We start from the raw sequence: 24,000 nt of genomic DNA on the forward strand, positions 1-24,000 counted from the left end.
AATTTTCTCTAAACTCTTTCAACCTTATTTACGTCTTTCCTGTAGGTAGGTGACCAAAACTACACAGAATAATCCAAATTAGGCCTCAGCTTTGTCTTAGACAACTTCAACATAACATCTCAGCTCCTGTACTTCATACATTTATGAAGGCCAATGTACCAAAAGCTTTCTTTATGACTCTTTCTACTTGTGACACCACATTCAACGAATTATGTACCTGTATACTCCCAATCTTGCTGTCGTCAGCAAATTTGTTGATCCAGCTAACTACATTATCATCCAGATAGTTGATGTAGATGACAAACCACATTGGACCCAGCACCGATCCCTGCAGTGCTCCACTAGTCACAGGCCTCCAGTCAGAGAGGCAACCCTTTACGACCACTCTGGCTTCTCCCACAAAGCCAATGTATAATCCAATTTACTACCGAGCGACTGAACAACCTTGACTAACCTGTCATGTGGGACCTTGTAAAATGCCTTGTTAAAGTCCACGTGGATAATATCTGCTGACTTGTCTTCATTCACTTTCTTGGTAACTTCCTCAAAAAACTCTTAAGATTGGTTAGATATGACCTACCATGCATAAGCCATGCTGACTATGCTTAATCAGTCCATGTCTATCCAAATACTTGTATATTTTGTCCCTTAGAATGCCTCCCAATAACTTTCCTGCCAGTAATATCAGGTTCAGGGGCCTATAATTTCCTGGTGTTGTTTTTATATTTATTATTGTGGAACACTTCTAAAGTGTATGTTTTTGTTTAATTTAGAGCTACTCTTTATAAATAAATCCATGTATGGAAATTAAAAAACCACGGTAGTATTAACCTTCAAAGTAGTTTTGGTTTACTGTAACTGAACTCTGGAGGCATTTAGTAGAAAGATGTAAAAGAAAAATTAAATACACTGTGTTTAAAAGTTGGGACATATATGTAAATAAATAAAAAGGAATGAAGTTTGTGAAGAAAACCAGGCTTTTTTTTTAAGACGTAATGGAAGGGATGGAAGATGTGTTATCAAAAGATGACAGGTAGCTACAATTGCTTGGGTAGGAGATGGCTGAGACTTAAATTATCAAATTAGGAGCAGGATTGTGCGATTTAACCACTTCCTTGGGTTCAAAACTAATTATTGGTTTTAATGAAAAATTGTTTATTATAGAATTTTGCTTAAATATATTACTGTAAAGCTGAATTTGATGTGGCTTAAGTCAATGTTCCTTAAAGATTGTTCTGCAGAAAAGTGCTGAACATATGCCTTGCATGATGATAAAATTGGTAACCCTAGCATTTGAACTAACTCATTTCTGAAATCATATTGACATGATTTCATAAGACAGATTAATTTTTTGTAATTATTGTAATATTTTCTCAGGTTACAGTCAACAATAAAATCCTCCATTGTACTAAATATTTTCAGTATAAATGATAGCATTATGTATTCATTACACACTCTGGCCACTTTGTTAGGTACATAAGTGGAACCTGGTTTGGTTTTCTGCTGTTGTAGCCTATCAACATCAAGGTTTGACGTTGTACATTTGGAGATGCTCTTCTGCACACCAGTGTTGTAATAGATGGTTATTTGAGTTGTTGTCGCCTTCCTGTCAAATTGAACCAGTCTGGCCATTCTCCTCTAGCCTCTCTCATTAATAAGGTATTTTTGCCCACAGAACTCCCAGTCACTGGATCTTTTTTGTTTCTCGCACCATTCTCAGTGAACTCCAAAGACTGTTCTGTGTGAAATCCCAGGTGATGAGCAGTTTCTGGGATACTGAAACGGCCCTGTCTGGCACCAACAATTATTCCACAGTCAAAGTCACTTAGGTCACATTTCTTTCCCCATTCTGATGTTTGTTCTGAATGACAACTGAACCTCTTGACCATCTTGCATGCTTTCATATGTTGAGTTGCAGTCACATGATTGGTTGATTAGATATTTACACTAAGGAGCAAATGTACAGGTGTGCCACTGAGTGCTTTGTGTGTGCATATTTTTTCCGGATTTGCGTGGTTTGGTAAATTCATCCTGAACTTTGTTCTGAAATATTTCTTTTTCATTGTTAGATTCTTGACATGTGTGCTGCACCTGGATCAAAGACTGCTCAGCTGATTGAGATGTTACACTCTGACATGAATGTTGCTTTCCCAGGTAATTATTTTTTTCCAGAGTTAATGCTTTAATTCACTCTCCTAACTGAAGAAAAAATAGAACAGCACAGGAAGAGGCCTTTTAGCTGTGCTGACAATGGTGGTAACTTCAACTAATCTTATCTGCCTGCGCATGGACTATGTTGCTCTGTCCCCTACCTGTTCATGTGCCATTTTCTAAAGGCCTCTAATATGTTGCAATTTTATGTGTTTCCACAACGTCGTCTGGTAGCACTTGGAACTCTGTGTTAGTTAATCGAGGAAAACCTTGCCATGCAAGTCTCTTTAAACTTCCCCTCTATCACGCTGTGGGTGGCAGGATTAGGAAGTCAAGAAAAGTATACCAAGAACAGTCATAGTCAAGACCATGATCACCCATGTCATACAACATGGCACATAATGATGATTTATCACCCTAAATCTATGTGCTCTGATATTTGACGTTTTCATCCTGGGGAAAGACTAACCTACACTATCTACGCCTCAAATTTTTATATACCTCTATCAGGTTGCCCCTCAGCTCTAACACATCATAGATTCGCCAGGGTTTTGCCTGTACTGGAGAGTATTAGCCATGAGGAGGTTGGATCCATCAGTCAAGTGTCTCTAACCTCCTTATAGCTATTACTTTCCAGTCTGGGCAATGTCCTGGTGAAAGTCATTTGTATTCTGCTACCATAGCAGAGCACTGCATTTGCAATGGCCATAGGGCTAACTTCAACGGCACGAAACTACTGTGCTGATTCAATGGCTTTTGGAACGACCTAGTAAAGGAAGCCATTGAAATAAAACTAGAGGAAAAGAATGTTGACAAAGATGAAGGTCTCGCTCCAAGTAAGAAGTGGAGTTCAGTTGTAAATAGGATGAGAAAGCAGAAACCTGATTGGATGGGAACTAACCAACTAGGAAGGATGGATTACGGAGGTATAAATACCACTGAACTAAACATTCCCAGGCATCATCCCTGAAGAAAAAGCTGACAGAGTTTGTCACTGAAACTTCAGTTATATGCGATACCTGAACATAGAAATAGGTGCAGGAGTAAGCTATTCGGCTCTTCGAGCCTGCACCTGGCTGGAAGCCCGAAAAGAGTTTATTCATTGTATCTTAAGCAGTTGATTTAACATTTTACTAAATTGTATTTGTCCAATTTTCCTCAGTGTAGCAAGTTTGTACTAATACTTTTTTTTTAAAAGAGGGTTTTGTAATTGCGAATGATGTGGACAACAAGCGTTGTTACCTGCTGGTTCATCAATCAAAACGCTTGCACAGCCCTTGCATTATGGTAGTTAATCATGATGCATCGAACATTCCAAGGCTGCAGATGGAAGATGGTGATGGCCAAAGGAACGTTCTCTTCTATGACCGCATTTTGTGTGATGTGCCATGCAGGTACTTTTATATAATATGAATAATATAAATTGATTTCCTTCTTGCTGTCTTCGTGGCTAAGAAAAATACTTCCAGTGCAGCTAAAATTTTCATCTGATCACTTGTTATTTACTGTTCGTGTAAACTGATTCACAGTAATATAGATTTATCTCTGCATAAGTTGATTACTTCCTTGTTTATTATTTGGAAGAAATGGAGTTCAAGTAAATTTTACGTTCTAATGATGTGTTAAAATTGGATGTGAGTCCGTTACAAATGCATGCTTTCTTTGGTTGGCCTACTTGAAAATAAATTCATCTGAAGCAATTTTTTTTTTTAAAAAAAAACACCTCCCTGAATGTGCTTGTCTGTGCATCAAACATTGGCATTGAATTAAATTGAACCTCCATTGAAGCAGCACAAGTAGTTAAAGTGGTTATATATTAAAGTAAGAATTACATATTATTAGCAATGGCATAGAATACACGAACAGGGAGATTATACTGTACTTGTAGGCCACACGAAGTTTAGTTTAGATCTGGTCACCATAACATGGGAAAGAACTGATTTCGCTGGTGATGATGCAGAGATTTCTGATGACTGGAAATTTTTAATCAGGAAAAATTGGATACGGAGGACTTTTCTTTTGAAAAGCGTGACTGGGATACAGAACTGAGATGCATAAAGTTATGGACAAACCTGGATAAAGCAAATAGGCAGTGCCTATTTCTCTTGCAACTCACAGAAGATGCTGGGGGAACAGTAGGTCAGGCAACATCTATGGAAATAAATAAACAGTTGATGTTTTGGGCCGAGACTTTTCTTAAATAAAATGAATTTATGTGTATTTAAGGCAGAGGTTGATAGATTCTTGATTTGTCAAGGCATGAAGGGATATGAGGAGAAGGCAGGAGATTGGAGCTGAGAGAAAAAATGGATCAGCCATGATGAAATGGCAGAGCAGACTCAATGGGCCAGATGGCCTAATTCTGTTCCTATATCTTATGGTCTTATTACAAGCTAGTGGCTATAGATAAAAAGCAATGTGTAGAATGGGGTGAGTAACTTTCCATTCAGATGATGGGGGTCTCAAACACTCAGCCTGGAAGGTTGGTAGAGAGGGGAACCCTCTGCACAGTATTTAAAAGTGCAAGGACGTGGAGCTGTGGACTATAAGATTGCAGGCATAATGCTAAAAGTTGGGTTTAGGTTGGTTAGCTTTTTTCCCCCAATTGGAATTGATATGATCAGCCAAATGTCCTCTGAAACTTCCCAGGAGTTTGCAAATTTCTCAAATTCTCTTATCTTTGTATAACTTGCTCAGTGAGTGGAAATCAAATAATGGCTTGTTCACTAGTCTTTCTGAACTTTGAAAACACTCTTCTTAATGATTATAGTGGAGATGCAACCTTAAGAAAAAATATTGATGTGTGGAGAAAGTGGACAACTAGCAACAGTCTACAGTTACATGGGTAAGCATGTGAGGAGCAGTTTGCTTCTATATTTATTCTTAAAGGAGCTACTCTTAAAGGTAGACAAAATTGTCAGTTGGTACGCAACAAGGTTTGACTTAAGAAGTCACTGGTAAAATCTGTTTATGATTTAAATTTGATTGAATTTAAGGACCAGGAAAGCTTTAGTACTCTTCAGAAATTGCCATGCTTTGGCCTTGACTAGATGGATAGAATTTCCTGATGTCTGGCTAGGGTGTGATTCTGACAGTGATCAGCAGCATGCTGTTTTCTGGTGAATTTTGAATCAGAATCAGGTTTCAAAGCACTTGATGTGTTGTGAAATTTATACAGAATACAGAACAATCACTGTAAGTTACATTAAGAAAATGAAGTTAAATAAGTAAAGCGAAAATAGTGTTCATGGGTTGGTTCATTGTTCAGGAATTTGATGGCAGAGGGGAAAGAAGCTGTTTCTAATAAGTTTTGGTCACCTTTGCTTTTGGCACTCGGCTATTACTCAGAAGTGCGATAGTAAAGTGCAGATACACTTTTGGGGTGTAATGCAATTAAACTTTTTGGTTGCTATGAATAAGTCATCCAGTATTTTTGAAATTAATTTAGAATTTCTGTTATGTGAAGGTGGGAGGGGAAAACTGCCTTGTACTAATTTGGTTATCTGGTCCATGGGGATCTTGTCATTTCCTTTTCCTTGAGCCCCTTGTCTGCAGTATATTCATCACATCAGTTGTAATAATCCCATTTGGAATTAGTTAGTTCTTAATTTGATTTTGAATAAATCTCATTTATTGAGGCAATATATAAAGCAAATGTTAACGTGCATATTGTCCAAGTTTACAGCAGAGGATTGCAATCCGTGGTGTGGAACAGCTGACAGTTGGAGGAAGGATGGTCTACTCTACCTGTTCTCTGAATCCTATTGAAAACGAGGCTGTAATAGCAGCTATTCTTGAGAAGAGTGAAGGTGAGCCTTTCCAGTCTTTCATGCATTTTTGTTAAACTACTAGTGAAATTTAACTTTTCCCTGGATTGGTCTTGTTACCTCAATCCAAATGCAAACAACCTAAAATTTATATTTGAGCTTAACTTCAAAATGATTCTAATCAATGTGGGATATTTTAAAGAATGCTTGCATGTTGAAATGATTTCATAACTCCACTTAAAATTAAGTCTGTCTTTATTTAGTTTGCATCTAGATTTTGTTATTATTGCATTTTTCATTTTTTGTTTGAGATGAGGGATGAAAGGCTTTATGTTCCTTTATTTTGTTTGGTATTATCAATTTTGTTGGGGGATATCCAACTCTGCCCTCTGAAAATTTGTAATTTTTAAAGGCTTAATACACATGCTTGAAGATGCTTAATCCAAAGAACAACCTAGATGACTGGATGGTTATTTGTTATAGGAGCTCTTGAGTTAGTTGATGTCTCATCTGAACTGCCAGGATTGAAGCGGATGCATGGTTTAACAACATGGAAGGTAATTCTTTTGAACTGAAAATCTTCCATTTTCCTCTCCAAGATGCATTAAAGTAATACAGTATTTTCATTCTAAACCTTAGGAGCTCAATGATCACTGTTAATGTTGAGTTAGAAGCCATTGTCATCTAAGCTTACCACTTATGGGAAAGGTTGAATTTGAATTCCACGGTTGACTGGCTGGTGTGTGTACAGTCTTTGTCTGTCCATGCCAGCTGTTGGGTGTGGGGAGGGAAACTGATTGTGCAATATATGAACATGAGGAGATTGGAAGTTTTGTTTTTACTTTATTTTGTATTGGTACACAATTGAATGAGTGAGTTGATTTTTTTTTCTCCCTTCGAGTTGTATGATCATACAATCTATTTGCTGTCAGGTAATGACAAGAGAAGGTCATTGGTATGCTGAGTGGTCAGATGTGCCTGAGAACAAACACACCCAGATCCGCCCAACAATGTTCCCAATCAAAGACCCTCAAAAGCTCAAAATAATGAATCTGGAAAGATGGTTAGTTGTGGCCAGTTCTTATGCTAAGTGCAATTTATGCAATATTTAAAATGGGAAGTAATATAACAGAAATTATGATACCTCCTAAATAGGAATGTAATTCATGCCGCGATTTCATTGAGCTTAGGACTAACCTTGGCCAAGTCCATGATTAACAAAAGCCTCAATCCACTTTAAAATATCTAAGGGGTTTTCTTCCACTAGGTCCTGTGTTAACCTTGTTGTTACTGTAAAATTAATGTGATACAACAGTGAAGTAATTTAAAACAAAGCTATTCTGAAATACAGAACCATTTGGGATTACTTTGTTAATTATTTTCAATAATGTTCAATTTATGTTAACTTAAATCCATATGTATACAAATAGCATTACAGTGGGCTCTAGGTTGACTAAAATACAATGTCAATTTTAATATTTTGATGCTGTGCACGAATTGGATTTTGGCTTTCATTGCTATATTGAAAGAAACATTGGGCAAACAGGAGAAATGCTTTGTGTCTGACAACATATTTAAAACTCTTGTTCCTTTCTTCTCTATTGGCATTTTGATCGCATGAAGTTCTTAAGCTGTTTTATAAGATTAAATCTTAATAAATACTTTAAGAAGTCTTGCATAATTGTTGGTTGATAAGAAAGAAAACATGGTTCCATATTGAAATTTCATATTATGCATCAATTCAATTTTCTTATAGCATTAGGATCTTGCCTCATCATCAGAATACTGGAGGATTTTTTGTAGCTGTTATGGAGAAAAAAGCTCCAATGCCATGGAACAAGCGGGAACCTAAGGTAATTTGGGTAACTTTCTCCCTTTGCTATTTTCTGTTCTTAGTGTTTTTGCTCCATAATCTATGTTTCACTGCTCCACTAATAAAGTGGACTGAGGAAGTATGGAGAAGACCCATGTTTATTCTTTTTAAGCCCATCACCCCTATAAGGGCATAGGTCACTGCCAGCAGCTTGGTAGAATCCTCTATCCTGGGCCATTCTTTCAAGTTGTCCCCAAATGCAGACCATTTTGTTATCCTTCCTCTCCCATGGGTGAAGTCTTTTGAGCGTCTGAAGGTGTTTCTATAGCTTTGGGTTTTTGCAGGGTGGGGTTGCTAGCTACTTGCCCAACCCTCCTCCTCTTGCTGCCGGGCTTGGCAGTGACCAGTAATGCACTGTGGTCCAGTGTGATGTGATTTGGTAACTAAATCTGCTACGTCCCTTGAAGCAATAGGAGTGAGGATAAGGCCTTGTAAGTAAAGAATAATAGCCAATGTGAAAGAAAATATTGCCTTTAGTAGGAAGAAAGGCATCTAAGGTTCACCTTTTTGTTGTTGTCACCTTACAAAGAGCCAAAGTTTGTAGATTTGAGGTTCTGAGTCTGAAAAAGGGTTTATCAAAAATCATATTCAGAAGGAAATAGAGTTGGAAGAGGGAAAAGAGGAATTGAGTGCAATATATTAGAAAAAGAGTGGATGCTGTTCAATAGGGCTGGTGATGAATTTCTGAATGTACTTTTTGGAAGTTGAAAGAAGAACACAGGGAATCTCTGGGTTTATTGAAAGGGTAGAAGCTGCTGAGGCATACGTATATTTGTATGAGTGTCATTTAAAACAATTAATCATTCTATCATGTTTTTTGCTCTTACTCAGTTAAGACACAAAGCAGCTGCAGTTAATCCTTTAGTTGAAGGTGCTGATGAAAAATCTGCATCAGAGGATGAAACTAAATTAACTGATGGAGAGAAATCAATAGCGAACAAAGATGGTATTCTTTGGTAAGTTGGACACTAATGTGTGAAACTTAGCAAGCATTTTCTTCCAGTGTTATGCTACTCTTTCAGTTTCAGTGTTGATTAGAACAAACCTAGCATAGTACCTTAGTCTTTTAAGGACCAGACAATATGTGTACTGATGTAGTACAATGTGAACTTGTGTTCTTGAATATTTGTTTGTATGTGGTGGGGAAGCAAATAGCAGATGCTCTTGCAGAGAGAAATGTTTAAATTTAAAGTTGCAGAGGCAATTTACAAGGATGTTGCCTGGATTGGAGGGCATACCTAGTGAGAATAGATTGTGTGTACTTGGCCTTTTCTCCTTGGAGCGACGGAGGACGAGAGGTGACCTGATAGAGGTGTATAAGATGATGAGGGGCATTGATCGTGTTGATAGCCAGAGGCTTTTTCCCAGGGTTGAAGTAGCTAACACGAGAGGGCATAGTTTTAAGGTGCTTGGAAATAGGTACCAAGGGGATGTCAGGGGTAAGTTTATCTCACAGAGAGTGGTGAGTGCGTTGGATGCACTGCCAGTGGTGGTGGTGGAGGCAGATACAGTAGGGTCTTTTAAGAGCCCCTTAGATGGGTACATAGCCCTCTATTTTTCTAAGTTCTATGCGCTAGGGAAATTCTAGGCAGTCTATAGAGTGGGTTACATGGTCGGCACAACATTGTGGGCTGAAGAGCCTGTAGCGTGCTGTAAATTTCTGTGTTCCATGTTATGTGCCATGTCATGTGATGTCTTTCCACGACCATGATTATTGGCAAATTGTTCTACAGAAGTGGTTTGCCATTGCCTTCTTTTGGGCAGTGTCTTTAGAAGATCTAGGTGTTCTTGTACGTCAGTCACTGAAAGCAAGCATGCAAGTACAGCAGGCAGTGAAGAAAGCTAATGGCATGCTGGCCTCCATAACAAAGGGAATTGAGTATAAGAGCAGAGAGGTCCTTCTGCAGCTATACAGGGCCCTGGTGAGACCACACCTGGAGTACTGTGTGCAGTTTTGGTCTCCAAATTTGAGGAAGAGCATTCTTGCTATTGAGGGAGTGCAGCGTAGGTTCACAAGGTTAATTCCTGGGATGACGGGACTGTCATATGTCGAAAGATTGGAGCGACTGGGCTTGTATACTCTGGAATTTAGAAGGCTGAGAGGGGATCTTATTGAAGCACATAAGATTATTAAGGGATTGGACACGCTGGAGGCAGGAAGCATGTTCCTGCTGATGGGTGAGTCCAGAACCAGAGGCTGCAGTTTAAGAATAAGGGGTAGGCCATTTAGAACGGAGTTGAGGAAAAACTTTTTCACCCAGAGAGTGGTGGATATATGGAATGCTGTGCCCCAGAAGGCTGTGGAGGCCAAGTCTCTGGATGCTTTCAAAAAAGAGATGGATAGAGCTGTTAAAGATAGCGGAATCAAAGGTTATGGGGATAAGGCAGGAACTGGATACTGATTGTGGATGATCAACCATGATCACAGTGAATGGCCTACTCCTGCACCTATTGTCTATTGTCTATTGTAAGATGGGTGACCCCAGCCATTAACAATACTCTTCAGAGATCATCTGCCTGGCGTCAGTGGTTGCATAATCAGAACTTGTGATATGCACCAGCTACTCAAACGACCATCCACCATCTGCTCCCATGGCTTCACGTGACATTGAGCAGGGGTGAGGGGGGTGCCTATGCAAGTGCTCCAAGGGTCTCCTGCAGGCTTCTGGAGGGAAGGAGTGCCTTGCACCTCCTTTTGTGGAGACGTATCTCCACCTTGCCAATTAGGTATCACACAGGGTTTCATTTAGGTTTTGGTATAAAAACTTTTTAAAAATACTTTAAAATTCATATGCTAATTGAGTAATAAACATTTTAAATTGTTTTAATTTAAAAGTGAAAAGTGATCCTTTGTTCAAGGTTGAAATGGAATGAATTAATCCTCTATAATTTTGTTATAAATCATTAATGAAATGTTTGCATTAAACCTTCTTTAAATTTCTACTTCAGTCCACCGCCGTCAAAGAAAATGAAGTTGTTTGGATTCAAAGAAGATCCATTTGTGTTCCTGAATGAAGATGATCCTCTATTTCTCCCAATACAGTAAGAGCTATTTATTTTACTTAAAAGAATAGCCATGGCCACTGATAATAGTCAACAGTTTAGAGTTGCATTGCGTGTTTTGTGCTCATCTTGTTAATACTAAAATTGACGTTTTGGTAAAAGGTCATTAAATTGAAACATTTGGTTTTTGTTACTCCCCATTTGCCACCTTGACTGACTATTACTAGCATTTTCTGTTGTATATTTCCATCATTCTCAGTGATTTACTGTAGAAATACTTCTTGAATCTGCTGCACTGTTCCTTAGATCAGTTCCGATCTGCCTCTCAACCCCCATTTTGTGCCTTTGCTTCATATCCCCTGACCATCCTGCCTAACAAACATCAATCCTTGCATTTTAAAATTAGCATCCATCACTTTGTTTTGGGGGGAAGATGGAGAAAGGGGAAACTTTCAAATTTTTTGACTTGTTAAATGACCTAAAGCTCTGATTTTGGGCTTGTTTGTTCAGGTAAACTTCAAGAAGGATGTAGTATTTCTGATGTATGTATCCAAATTGCACAAGTTTTTGTTTAACAATAAAAAAGGACTTTAGTGTTTCTTATCCTTATTTTATGAAATTATGATAACTAACAATAATTTGAAATACCTAAAATGTCATACTTCTTTGGTTTCATGAAGGAATGCTCGTTGCTTTAAGTGTATCGTGTCAGTTGCATAAGAACATTAATCCACAAATACTGTGCATTCTTCTGAGGTGTGCACAGGGATGTACTTGCAGTGCCACTATGCAGTATTTCAAGTTTAGTGTTACTAGCTCAGTTTTGCGTATGGCATCTTGGTAATGCCCCATGCATATACAAAGTAAATGTGGTGAGAAAGTTGTCACAGATGGACAAAGAATATTTGATTTGGGTTGATACATTTGAACTATGTTAAGAACTAATGGCACTTAAATATTAGCTGATGGTAGAGGATCAAGTTAGTAAATGGAGGTTAGTAGCTGGTGACATGACAATGCTGTGACCATCAGCAAAGTTATGTATACAGTAGAAATTAGTGAGTGATGGAAGTGGTGTTGGTGTTAGGGCAGTTCTGGAAGAAAAAAATATAGCATCATTTATGGAATCCAGATTCAAGGTCTGCAATGTCGTATTATACAGTGCCTTGTAAAAGTATTCAGCCCAGCCCCCAAAACTTGTTTAATTTTCTATACCTAAAATATATTGTAAGTAGGATTTTTCAGCTAATCTACAAAACATTGTTTGTTATGTCAAATCTAAAGAAAAATTCCAAAACCTGTCAACAATTTATTAAAAATTAAAAACTAAAATTATGAGGCTGAAAAAGTATTCATCCCCTTTGTAATTACTATAACTTTCCTCTAATACAATATAGTGTATTATGTTACGAACGCAATTTGTTGATGTAGAAAATTGGAGAGTCACTTGTTTTCAATAAATACCTCCTCTCTCTGTAAGATGCAACAGTATGGTAGATTTCTAGCAGACCAAACCAAAATGAAGACAAAAGAGCTTTCAAGACAAGTCAGGGAAATGATAACAGAAGCACAAATCTGAGGAAGGGTACAAGACCATCTCAAAGGCACTGAACATACCTTTGAGCTCAGTGCAGTCCATTGTGGAAAAAATGGGGAAAAGATATGAAACCACAGCTGTACTGCCTTGGTCGGGCTGCCCCTCTAAACTCAGTTGCCAGAGAAGAATTGCACTTGTAAGAGAGGCTACTGTGATGCCAACAGTCACTTTGAGTGAGCTGCAGAAGTCAGTGGCTGCAACTGGAGATAAAGTTTGTGGCTGCACAATCTCTAAGGCCACGCTCAAAAACGGGGGAGCCAAATCTTTTTGGACAGCTTTTGAATTTTTGTACAGCCACCTTAATGTTCTTCTAAAGTGAGCTTAATCAGCAAACTTGTCATATGTGACAAATCATTAGTAAGCAAATACAAATATTGAAAGTGGTAAGTACATGTTTAATAGCTCCAAGTACATAAAATCTATTTCAATTTTGCAACAAGTCACTTGAATGTGCCACAGATTGATTTGCAGGTATCTTGTTTATACTGGTGTCCCATCAGGGGTTCCCAACCTGGGGTCTGTGTAACCCTTTGTTCATGGTAAGGCTCCACGGAATTAAAAAATGTTGGGAACCCCTGCATGAGATCATCTGCCATATGACAAACATAAAAGTATGCTTTATCAAAATATCGTAATTTTTAAACAGGAACTTTTATCAATTGGATCCTTCATTTCCGAAGTTGAATGTCCTTACCAGGACACACGAGGGAAAGAAACGGCACCTGTATATGGTTTCAAAAGAATTAAGAAATGTGCTTCTTCATAACAGTGAACGAATGAAGGTTTGTTTGCAGTGTTTATTTTAAATTTCAGCTTGTCATGAGGCCTTCCTGTTTTTTTTTTGTGTATTTAGTTGTTTGATATGACATGTTTGACAAGAATGATTTTCAGACTTGAAACTAAATGTGCTGAAAATACTCAGCAAATCAGATAGCATCTATGGAAAGAGAAATGAAGTTAACTTTTCAGATCAAGTTACCTAATAAGCTTTTTTTCTGTTCCGGTTGCTAATCTAGATTTTCTGTTTTTTTTCCCTTCATGCTTGAAAATTTTCAGATGTTTAAAACCCATTGTGATGCATACTTAAAAATATTGAATGGCATCTTATAAATATATAGTGCAGAATGGTAGTTTGCATCAATGAAAACACTTTTCTAGTCCAAGCCTCCAACTTAGTCCAAATATGTTTTTAAAAAGAAATCTACTTTGCTGTTTGACAGGATCCCAATTGTACACTGCCACCAAGATTAAAATGTAATTTTCCTTACTTATTCTAATACTTCTAATAATTGTTTTTAAATCAATGGCTTCTGGCCATTGACCTCTCACTCAAGGAAAACGAGCAAATTTCAGGTCACCTCTTGGCATCCTTCATTCTAAAGAATGCAATTCTGGCCTGTCATTTTTTTCCCTCTTTAACATACTTTGTAAAGGTCTCATCACCTGTTTTGGCCAACAAAGGATACTATCCCTGTGTACCTGCTTAACAGCTTATTTGTCTGACCTCTCCATTTTTTTTTATTTGAATATATTGAGCATGCTGTGTTTCTGTTAGGTGATCAACACTGGAATTAAAGTTTTGAGTCGCAATAATGATGGGGAAGAGTTCGGCTGTGCCTTCAGATTAGCACAAGAGGTAATGTTCATTTGTCATATTTTGAGTGGTTCCTGCTGATAACATTGCTAGCTCAGAGATTTTAATGTGTGGGTAATTAAAATATTGAGATAATTGTAGCTTTATACAGGTTGTATTTAAACTTAATTATTTTTAGACTTTCTAAAGAAATAAATGAGCAGCACTTTATTGTAAATTGAAATAGTATACATGCATATGTACAACATCCCTGATCTGTGTAATTGGTTGCACATTATCATTTTGCATTTGTTTACAATGCCTGTAAGTGGCACTGTTGATTATACTTTTATTTGCATCTAACATAGCGTTAAAGACATCATTAGCAATCCTGTTGTCTTCTCATGTAGCCCTTCCCTTAAACTTATTCTCTACACATTTTATGGACTGGGGGAAATCCAGTTTATTGTCACTGACATTAGTTGTGAAATTAATTGTTTTGTGACAGCAGTACAGTGCAGGCATAACAAATTACTACAAGTTACAATTAAAAATAGGTAGTGTTAACTGGTAGCATCTTGTGTAGTGGTTACGGTAACGCCTTACAGCAGTAGTGACGGGGGTTCAGTTCTCCGCATGACCACGGGTGCTCTGGTTCCCTCCCACATACATTCCAAAGTCATGTGTGGTCTAAGTTGTGGCGACGCTGTGTTGGCACCAAGAGCACGGCAATGCTTGCGGGCTGCACTCAGCACATCCTTGAGTTGTTGGTCATTGACACAAATGATGCATTTCACTATGTTTCGATGTGCGTGTGACAAATAAAGTTAATCTTTGAAGATCTTTAGTGAAAAAGAGCAATAGGAATGGAGTGTTCATGGTTTCAGGATTATTGAGAAATCTGATGGCAGAGGGGACGAAGCTATTTCTAAAATGTTGAGTGTTTTTGAGTCTTCCCTGATGGTTCTATGAGAGGAGGCCAGGTCCTGGTTGGTGCTGGTCCTTAATGATGGATGCCACCTTCTTGAGGCATTTCCTTTTGAAGATGTCCTTAATTGTAGGGAAGCTTGTGCTGATGATGGAGCTGGTTGAGTCCACAGCGCTTTGCAGCCTGTGATGATGCTGTGCATTGGCGTCTCCCAGATGGTGATAGAACCACTCAGAATACTCTCCACGGTACGTCTGTAGAGATTTGCCGGAGTCTTTAGTAACATACTGAATCTCCTCCAGCTGCTAATAACACTGGCGTACCTTTGTCATGATTGCTTTGTCAGGATAGGTTATCTGCGATATTGATGCCCAGGAACTTGAAACTGCTCGCCCTTTCCACCGCCGGCCCCTCAGTGAAGATTGGTGTGTGTTCTGACTTCCCTTCCCGAGGTCCACCATCAATTCCTTGCTCTTGCTGATGTTGACTGCAAAGTAATTGTTGTGACACGACTTGAACAGCCTGTCTTTTTCACTTCTATAATCCTCCTTAGTACCATCTGAGATTCTTCCAACTGCAGAAGTGTCATCGAATATAGCTCTTGAGCTGTGCCTAGCCACAAGGTCGCAAGTGCAGAGAGAGTAGAGCAGTGAGTAAGCATGTATCCTTGAGGTGCACCAGTGTTGATTGTCAGTGACAAAGAGACCTTCCAATGGAAAAAGTCAAGGTCCCAGTTGCAAAGAGAGGTACAGAGGCCCAGATTTAGAAGCTTGTTAATTACTACTATGTGGATGATGGGCTGTAATCCTTAGACATCTGCCTGATGGAACTATTGCTGTTGTCCAGGTGGTCCAAAGCCCAGTGGAGACCCAGTGAGAATTCATCCACTGTAAACCTGTTATGGTGGTAGGCAAATTGCTGTGAGTCCAGGTCCTTGCTCAGGCAGAGTTGAAGCTCGCCTCTCACAGCACTTTGTCAAAGTAGGTTTGAGGAAGCAATTCTTGGTTCTTTTATCATCTGAATTGTCTTTTGGTTTTTATGCTCAACATTAAAGTGTATTCCAAGAGAGAACATGATATTTTGTCTAAATTACAATGCTGCTCAAGTTAAATGATCTTTATATACTGTTTGCTATATTGATTTTCATGTAAATTTTCAGATAATGCATTGAAGCTTCTATAATCTTCCAAATTAACCTAATCTTTTTGAAAGTTAATTATACCCAGGGTGCAAATACTCTTGTCTGTTTTTGTGATCTGTGATTTTTAATCCTGTAATAGCATTTGGATTCTTGCCTGGTTTTGCAACTGTGTATAGATTTGTATTCTGGACATCAACATAATGGGACCAGAACTGAGGTTGCTGGATACCCAGCAAGAAAACTTCCCAAGTAATAAAGATGCTCAGGATTGTGGAGACCATGCTAAAGAGTCATCAATCAATATTAATCTTTTGGAAAGCTATGAACTCCGAGACTGAATGCATGCAAACATAGACCCTATCACCTTAAATTTATGTTGCCACTACTTTGAATTGCATCCTAGAGAATGTTGTCTTGCTGAGTGCCCCTGTCTATGGTTTTGCAAGTTACCGATAAATTGACAGATGGCGTACATCTGGTGTAACAGTAGCTTAGTTGGTCAGTTGGATGGGTGTTAGAATCACTGGATTTAAAAAAAAATCTCATTGATGTCATACGCATTGTTGAGGGATCTCTACCAACCATCCGACAATCTCTTTGACCCACTGTCTTTTGGAAGGGGGTGCAGCAGCATCAGGGCTGGGACTGCCAGACTGAGTAACAGCTTCTTCCCCCTGGCACTGAGACTTATGAGTACCCTGCCACCATTGGGATCTTGTCACTAGGAGTTTACTGTGCACTACATGCTTTCTGAATTATATTTTATTCACTAGTAGTAATATTTTGTGTTGTAGGTGATATGGTGTGTGGGTGCATTGCGATCTGGAAGCACCTTTGTTTAGTTTGGTTGCATATGTGTACTGTCAGATGATAATAAACTTGAACTTGACCAGAAGCACATTGAGAAGCCTTGTAACTGTCCAATTTGCAGTCCAAGACTTTATCTGCTGAAGCAGCCTGTTCTGTTCCATTTGCACGTGTCATAGTCATAGATAACTACAGCACAGAAATGGGCCATTCTGAAATGCTGAACAATTTAAACTGCTTTGTCCCATCAACTTGTAACCTTACCACAGTAATTTACGAAAATGTGTATTATTTTCCATCTGGTTTATTTAAATCTTTTGTAGATGAAAGTTACAAAAGTACTCTCTGTAATGCTATAGCTCCTTTGTAATGCATCCATTAAAACAACTGTTGATATCTGCAATCTGCCTTCCACTGTCCAGTGTTTTATAGTGAGATACACTATAATGTATTAAAAAAATGCAAATTTAATTAGGAGAGATTCGCTTTGGAGCGAGGTAAAGCTAAATTTTAATTTTGTTTTACAGGGTATTTACACAATAAATCCATACATTAATGGAAGAATCATTAAGATTTCAATTGAAGATGTTATGGTACTGCTGACACAAGAAAATCCATTCATTGGTAAACTTACAAGTGATCCCCAAAAGCAGGCCAAGAAGCTGAGTATGTCATAATGTTGATAACTTCTCTTTAAATGAAATAGTATATTTTTAAGATTCTGTGGAATAATTGTTCTGGTTTCATATGAAAGAAAAAAATGAATGGGCATGCTACTTGCATGTATTTTTAATCATTCTCATGAAATGTAGACTTCTCTCATTTTATGGTATTTATGGCCAGTTGCAAGCTGCTTGTGTTCATGATTGTCCTGTAATAAAAAGCTTCAAACATATTCCATGTGGTTCCCACAATAGGAACCTGCTGAAAGAAGCATGAATTGTACCTCGACGAGGCTGTGCAAGGCAATATCACCATCAGTATGGGAGCTGGGAGAAGGGAACTAACTCTGCCTCTAAAATACTTTTTTCTTGAGCTTGACAAGGCTCGATGTTTCTGATGTTCAAAAGCTACTGCTATTCAATGAGTTTTTTCAATCTTCAAGAGTACTTAAACAGGAGTTTCTGCAGATTCTAGAAATCTTGAACACAATGCTGAAGGAACTCAGTGAATCAGCCTGTATCTATCTATAGAGGGGAATAAACGCCTGACTTGCTGATTTCCTCTAGCATTTTGTGGAGTATTTAAGTAATCGGTTTTTCAAAAAAATCATGGAATGCCACGATTTATCTACATTTCCCCAGCAATTCCTGTCCATTGATTTTGATGGAGAAGGATACCTTGCATAAGATTATCAAATTAAATTCCCTACCAATCTCATCGGTCATGCACCCACAATGGACCTAAAGATTTCTCTGGAAAATCTGGCCCAAAATAAGTGAGATTCACAAATATAATGAGGAAAAAGTGTTGGGTGTTTAATTATGTTCACTCACTGTATCCTACAAGTAAGCTGTGATAATTTGAAGAATATTATCAAAATCTTTAAGTAACCATCAGAATTCCCATAGTGCTACTCTTAGTTGCATTTAACTAAGGAAAAGGGAAGCCTGTATGCTAGTGAATAATTAGCACTCATGCTAAGACCTGCTGATGGCAATTTGTATGTTTGCAATATGCTGCTCCCTGAACCATCTGAGATCTCATCAGCATATTTAAATGATACATAACACTATTAAATGCTAATTGATGGTGTTTATTAAATTGTAATAATGCAAGCCAATGTGTTATGGTGCGGCACTGTGCTTATAAAGATTATATCACCAAAAGAAAATGTAACCTTAATGAATTTGAAGCGTCGTAAGTATATGAATAATCAAATTTTTTTTTCTGTTTTATGAAATAGCCATGGGAAGCATTGTGCTGAAATATGAACCAGATCCTTTGTAAGTTCCTTTTCCTATTCGTGCTAAGTTGCTTGCTTTTTAATAAGTTCAAATTCTTCTTTCTTTTTAAACTCTTACTGGGGTAGTTTCTGCATACCTGCAGCATGCACGGTACCATGCCAAGCCACAGTCAAGTAATGAGCCGAGGCTATTTTGCAGTGATGGTGCAATTGAAGAACCACATTCTCCTTATTCTGATGCACAGGCGCATCTTTTGTCAGAGCTCACAAACCAATTGGTGCTTGTCTGCTGTGTGCAGCTAGCTAGAAAATTACTCAGCAGTGCAGAGTCTGGGTTTTAAAATGTCAAATCTTGACCATCTTCATCTTTACATGGTGTTTGCATTCTGTAGGAATAAATTGCCAGTGGCTCAGGTCAGAATGGCAGGTTGCACATGGAAAAGTTCGATTTTTTACAAAATTCATTTCTTTATCATGTTAATTCATAATGGGAAATTCACAAACTTATGGTAGAATTTGAAGTCATAACATCTGTTTTACTAATTCAGAATGCTAACCATATTGTTATAAATATTGAATGAATTGCGAAATATTGGTTGGTTTTACTAATACCCCGTATGCATCCTTATTCCCTCTATTTAAAAAAAAATTATTGAGATTCTTGTCTATCCTGCTGAACATTTGGCTTACCTTTGTGGTTTCTACTTTTGCTGGTTACTTTTTGATATCTTAGCTATTATACAGATTATACTTGATCCAAATGCCACAGTTCATATTATACAGATTATACTTGATCCAAATGCCACAGTTCGTGTGTTTACCTGAATCAGTATCTCAAATTCTATCCTTGCTCTGAATTATTTCTAGTTTATAAATCTTTCCTTGACGTTATCGCATCTAAAACTGTGCAATACAGATATATCTCCTTGTATATAGAACCTCCGAACAGCTGATACCTGTTGTTAAGTGTGTTAAATCTCTTGGGAAATTGCTCCTTATTCCAACCAGGTTTCAGATATTTCCCCTGCATGTTTTTGCTTTGACAATTCATTTGCATTTTCTATAACTCCTTTCTTCGTTAACCTTTTTGTTAAATGGTGAGTTTTCTTTTGTCTGTTTATTGTGGGGACAGATCTTTTGGCGAAACTGTAGAAATCTAAAATAAACCTTCCATGATATTTGGAAGGCTGAAGTAATGTTCATTCACTCCAATTTGGTCATTTGGAGCAACATAGAAAACCAAAGCACAAGGGCAAAAGTGTTTGATTGGCAAAACTTAAAACACAAAAGATTCTGCAGATGCTGGAAATCCAGAGAAATGTTGGAGGAATCGGGTCAGGCAGCATCTGTGGAGAGGAATAAATAGTCAACATTTCGGGCTGAGACCTTTCATCAGGACCAGAAGGGAAGAGGGAAGAAACCAGAATACGAAGTGGGGGAGAGGAGGGAGTACAAGCTGACAAGTGAGGGGAATGGTAGCTGGGTGGGTGGGGAATGAAGTAAGAAGCTGGGAGGTGATAGGTGGAAAAGGTAGAGGAGGAATCTAAGAGGAGAGTTGGTCATGAGAGCAGGGGCACTAGAGGGAGGTGATGGGTAGAAGAGAAGGGTAAAGGGCAGCCAGAACGGGGAATGGAAAAAGCGAGGGGGGGTGGTAGTGTGGAGAAATTACTAGAAGTTAGAGAAATCAATGTTAGATTAGCAAAACTAGTTACTCTAATGATTCACTTGGGACATGGAAGACTTTTTCTTTCCTTTTCCCTTTTTTTTCTTCACTAACTAGGAGCTCCTGTCTGGTATTAATTATAGCTGACCCATTCTTAAGCAATTAGGTGTTCATTACAGCAAAACTCCCTTGAAATAAGTAATACAGGCTAATTCCCTTTATTTCCACCCACCCCGGACCACCACAATGTAAAGTACAACTTGGCCTTCAGTCTGATTTATCACTTTCCCTTGTTTTTCCCTCAAAAAATCTGTTTGCAGAAACACGGAAGGTCCAAAGTGCCCTATTGTATTGTGTGGCTGGAGGGGAAAGAATTCGATCCGAGCATTTGTCGCCAGGAATGAACGATTCCATTACCTGCGCATGTTGGGAGTGGAGGTCTTCAGAGATGAGAGTAAAGGTGAAGGGTCTGATAAAGCAGTTGTAAATTCTGAGAAAAATGAAGAACCAATGGAAGAAGGCACGTTGAATGTTCCGAGAGAAGCTGAAATCTTACAACAGGACACTGAAGTTCTACAGGAACCTGATAAATGTGACGAGACCCTGGATAGTACTACAGAACCTGAACAACTTCAAAAAGATGTACAGCATACACAGAGAGAAATTAATAATTCAAAGCAAGTGTCAGAATCTACTAATTTGTGTTCAAGAATTGAGAAAACTGATCCTACTATCCCATGTCCTGATGCAAAGCAGACTTGAGGTTGAATCAAAGCAAATGTGAAATGTGGACTGATGTAGATTGCTGCAGAGGAATACTAGTCCTGCCAAATTGTTAAAAGAAGAACATATAACTTGTATTCAGTTTAGTGTTCAACATGAATGTCCTGAATAGTAATAACTAGGCTTCAAAAATATGGACATGAGAAAGTCTGCAGATGCTGGAAATCCAAAGCAACACACACAAAATGCTAGAGGAGCTCAGCAGGTCAGGAAATGAAAAAAGTCAACATTTCTGAAGAAGAGACTTGGCCGAAAACGCCAATTACTTTTTCATTTCCGTAGATGCTGCATGACTTGCTGAGTTCCTCCAGCATTTTGTGTGTGTTGCTTTGGAAAATATAGTGACACATTATTAAGCAATCATTTCCTGACACGAATATCTTTGCTGTCGAGAGATCTTGGATATTTGCTATGAATTTCTTTTATGGGGCCAAAGGGGAAGCAAGTATTTTCCTGGGGAAAGAGAAAAGCCAGGTGGCTTTCATGAGGGGTAAAAATAATTTAAGCATCACTCAAGTCTTTCCAGTTAGTTTGACATCCCATTGCCAAAAGATTATCCTTTTTAAATTAAGTTTTGTGATCTGTTTAATGCCACTTTTATTACTACTTTTTCTGCTAAAGACTTAAGTGAATCCCATCTTTAAAATTTGTTGCAAATCTTTATTGTTTGAATTTATAAATGAATTGCTATATTTATTTTAATGAATCCCCATAAGTTTTAGGATAATTTACCCTATGACTGTTTAGATGGTAACTTGGATGAAATGGATTGCCTGCCCAAATGTTATTTTCTCTCTTGATTGCTCAGGTGTTGAAGGTGTTTATTTCTCCCTTAAATTCAGCAAATCTTTACTTGTACCTGAGGGAGCAGTTCCATAGTTTTCTTAAATATGGTTACAAATATGAAGACAGTCAAGATATCATAATTTGCCCAATAAAATGAGCTGAATTTTCATTTTTGGAGTGTTGAGCTTTTTGTTCCTCTGCAATCACTGTGAAGTGTCCTATAATGAAGTGACTGGAACCAAGCGTAACACTCTGAGTGTGGTCTAACCAGAGTTTTATAGAGCTGCAACATTACCTTGTGGCTCTTGAACCCAAGCTCTTGAGTAATGAAGGCCAACACACCACACATCTTCTTAACCACCATGTCAACCTGTGTAGCTACTTTGAGGGATCTGTAAATATGAAACCCGAAATCCTTCTGTTCCACCACACTGCTAAGAATCCTGCTGTGAACCCTGTACTCTGACTTCAAGCTCAACCTTCTGAAGTGTTTCACTTGACATTTTAGTTGCTGAATCATGCATAGCAAATAGTGGGTAAGGTTAAAATCAAAGCCGTAATTATGGTTGTGTCATGAAAAGTTGACTGGTTGCATCATATTCTGTTCAACCACCACTCTTGCTGATCAGTTACATTTATATATACTACAACAATCTACATTGGCTACAGGTTGAGTATTTCAAAATCACAAGTTCGCATCATTGTCTTAAAATCCCCTTGTCCCTCTCTTCAAAATTCAACAACTTTGTGGTCTTCTAGTTGTGACTTCTTGAAGTTCAAGTTTATCGTCATTCATCCGCATGGTTTGTTGCCTCCCGGGTGCCAGGGTCCGGGATGTCTCTGACCGGGTGCACGACAAGAGGGAAAGCAACCAGAAGTCGTGATACATGTTGGGACCAACGACATAGGAAGGAAGAGGGATGAGGTCCTGAAGTGTGAGTTTTGGGAACTAGGCAGAAGGCTGAAGAACAGGACCTCAAGGGTGGCGTTCTCAGGATTGCTGCCAGTGCTACGTGACAGTGATGGTAAGAATTGGAGGAGATGGCAGTTGAATGTGTGGCTGAGAAGTTGGTGCAGGAAGCAGGGTTTTAGATTTTTGGATCATTGAGATCTCTTCTGGGGAAGGTGGGACCTGTACAAATTGGATGGGTTGCACCTGAACTCGAGGGGGAGCAATATCCTTGCAGGTAGGTTCGCTGGCATCGTTCGGGAGGGTTTAAACTAATTTGCAAGGGGGTTGGGACCCAGAGCGATAGAGCAGTGAAAGAAGTGCATGGAGTAAAGCCAGATCTAACATATAGAGAGGCTTTGAGGAAGGTAGAAGGGCTGAAATGTGTGTACCTCAATGCAAGAAGCATCAGGAACAAAGGTGATGAACTGAGAGTTTGGATACATACATGGAATTATGATGTAGTGGCCATTACAGAGACTTGGCTGGCACCAGGGCAGGAATGGATTCTCAATATTCCTGGATTTTAGTGCTTTAAAAGGGATAGAGAGGGTGGAAAAAGGGGAAGAGGGGTGGCATTACTGGTCAGGGATACTATTACAGCTACAGAAAGGGTGGGTAATGTAGCAGGATCCTCTTTTGAGTCAGTATGGGTGGAAGTCAGGAACAGGAAGGGAGCAGTTACTCTTTTGGGGGTATTCTATAGGCCCCCTGGTAGCAGCAGAGATACAGAGGAGCAGATTGGGAGGCAGATTTTGGAAAGGTGCAAAATTAACAGGGTTGTTATCATGGGTGACTTTAACTTCCCTAATATTGATTGGCACCTGATTAGTTCCAAGGGTTTAGATGGGGCAGAGTTTGTTAAGTGTGTCCAGGACGGATTCCTGTCACAGTATGTGGACAGACCGACTAGGGGGAATGCCATACTATATCTAGTACTAGGTAGTGAACCAGGTTAGGTCACAGATCTCTCAGTGGGTGAGCATCTGGGGGACAGTGACCACCGCTCCCTGGCCTTTAGCATTATTATGGAAAAAGATAGAATCAGAAAGGACAAGAAAATTTTTAATTGG

At 38.6% G+C, this 24,000-nt stretch overlaps 1 protein-coding gene across 3 annotated transcripts in view; it reads left to right on the plus strand.

The window, feature by feature from the left end:
• Positions 1-22,138, plus strand: part of nsun2 (NOP2/Sun RNA methyltransferase 2) — a 35,137-nt gene extending 12,999 nt beyond the window's left edge. For all 3 annotated transcript variants that reach the window (XM_063069593.1, XM_063069594.1, XM_063069592.1), the window contains exons 6-19: positions 2,070-2,154; positions 3,350-3,545; positions 4,922-4,996; positions 5,830-5,960; positions 6,402-6,475; positions 6,851-6,981; positions 7,675-7,771; positions 8,623-8,747; positions 10,741-10,833; positions 13,038-13,173; positions 13,947-14,027; positions 17,368-17,506; positions 18,747-18,786; positions 20,730-22,138. In XM_063069593.1, the coding sequence (XP_062925663.1) occupies positions 2,070-2,154; positions 3,350-3,545; positions 4,922-4,996; positions 5,830-5,960; positions 6,402-6,475; positions 6,851-6,981; positions 7,675-7,771; positions 8,623-8,747; positions 10,741-10,833; positions 13,038-13,173; positions 13,947-14,027; positions 17,368-17,506; positions 18,747-18,786; positions 20,730-21,171 (1,845 nt within the window). In that variant the 3' untranslated portion in view covers positions 21,172-22,138. The remainder of the gene's footprint in view (positions 1-2,069; positions 2,155-3,349; positions 3,546-4,921; positions 4,997-5,829; positions 5,961-6,401; positions 6,476-6,850; positions 6,982-7,674; positions 7,772-8,622; positions 8,748-10,740; positions 10,834-13,037; positions 13,174-13,946; positions 14,028-17,367; positions 17,507-18,746; positions 18,787-20,729) is intronic.
• The last annotated feature ends 1,862 nt before the right edge of the window (positions 22,139-24,000 follow it).

This window comes from Mobula hypostoma, chromosome 17 (assembly GCF_963921235.1).
Source record: "Mobula hypostoma chromosome 17, sMobHyp1.1, whole genome shotgun sequence".
In the NCBI taxonomy this organism is placed as follows: domain Eukaryota; kingdom Metazoa; phylum Chordata; class Chondrichthyes; order Myliobatiformes; family Myliobatidae; genus Mobula; species Mobula hypostoma.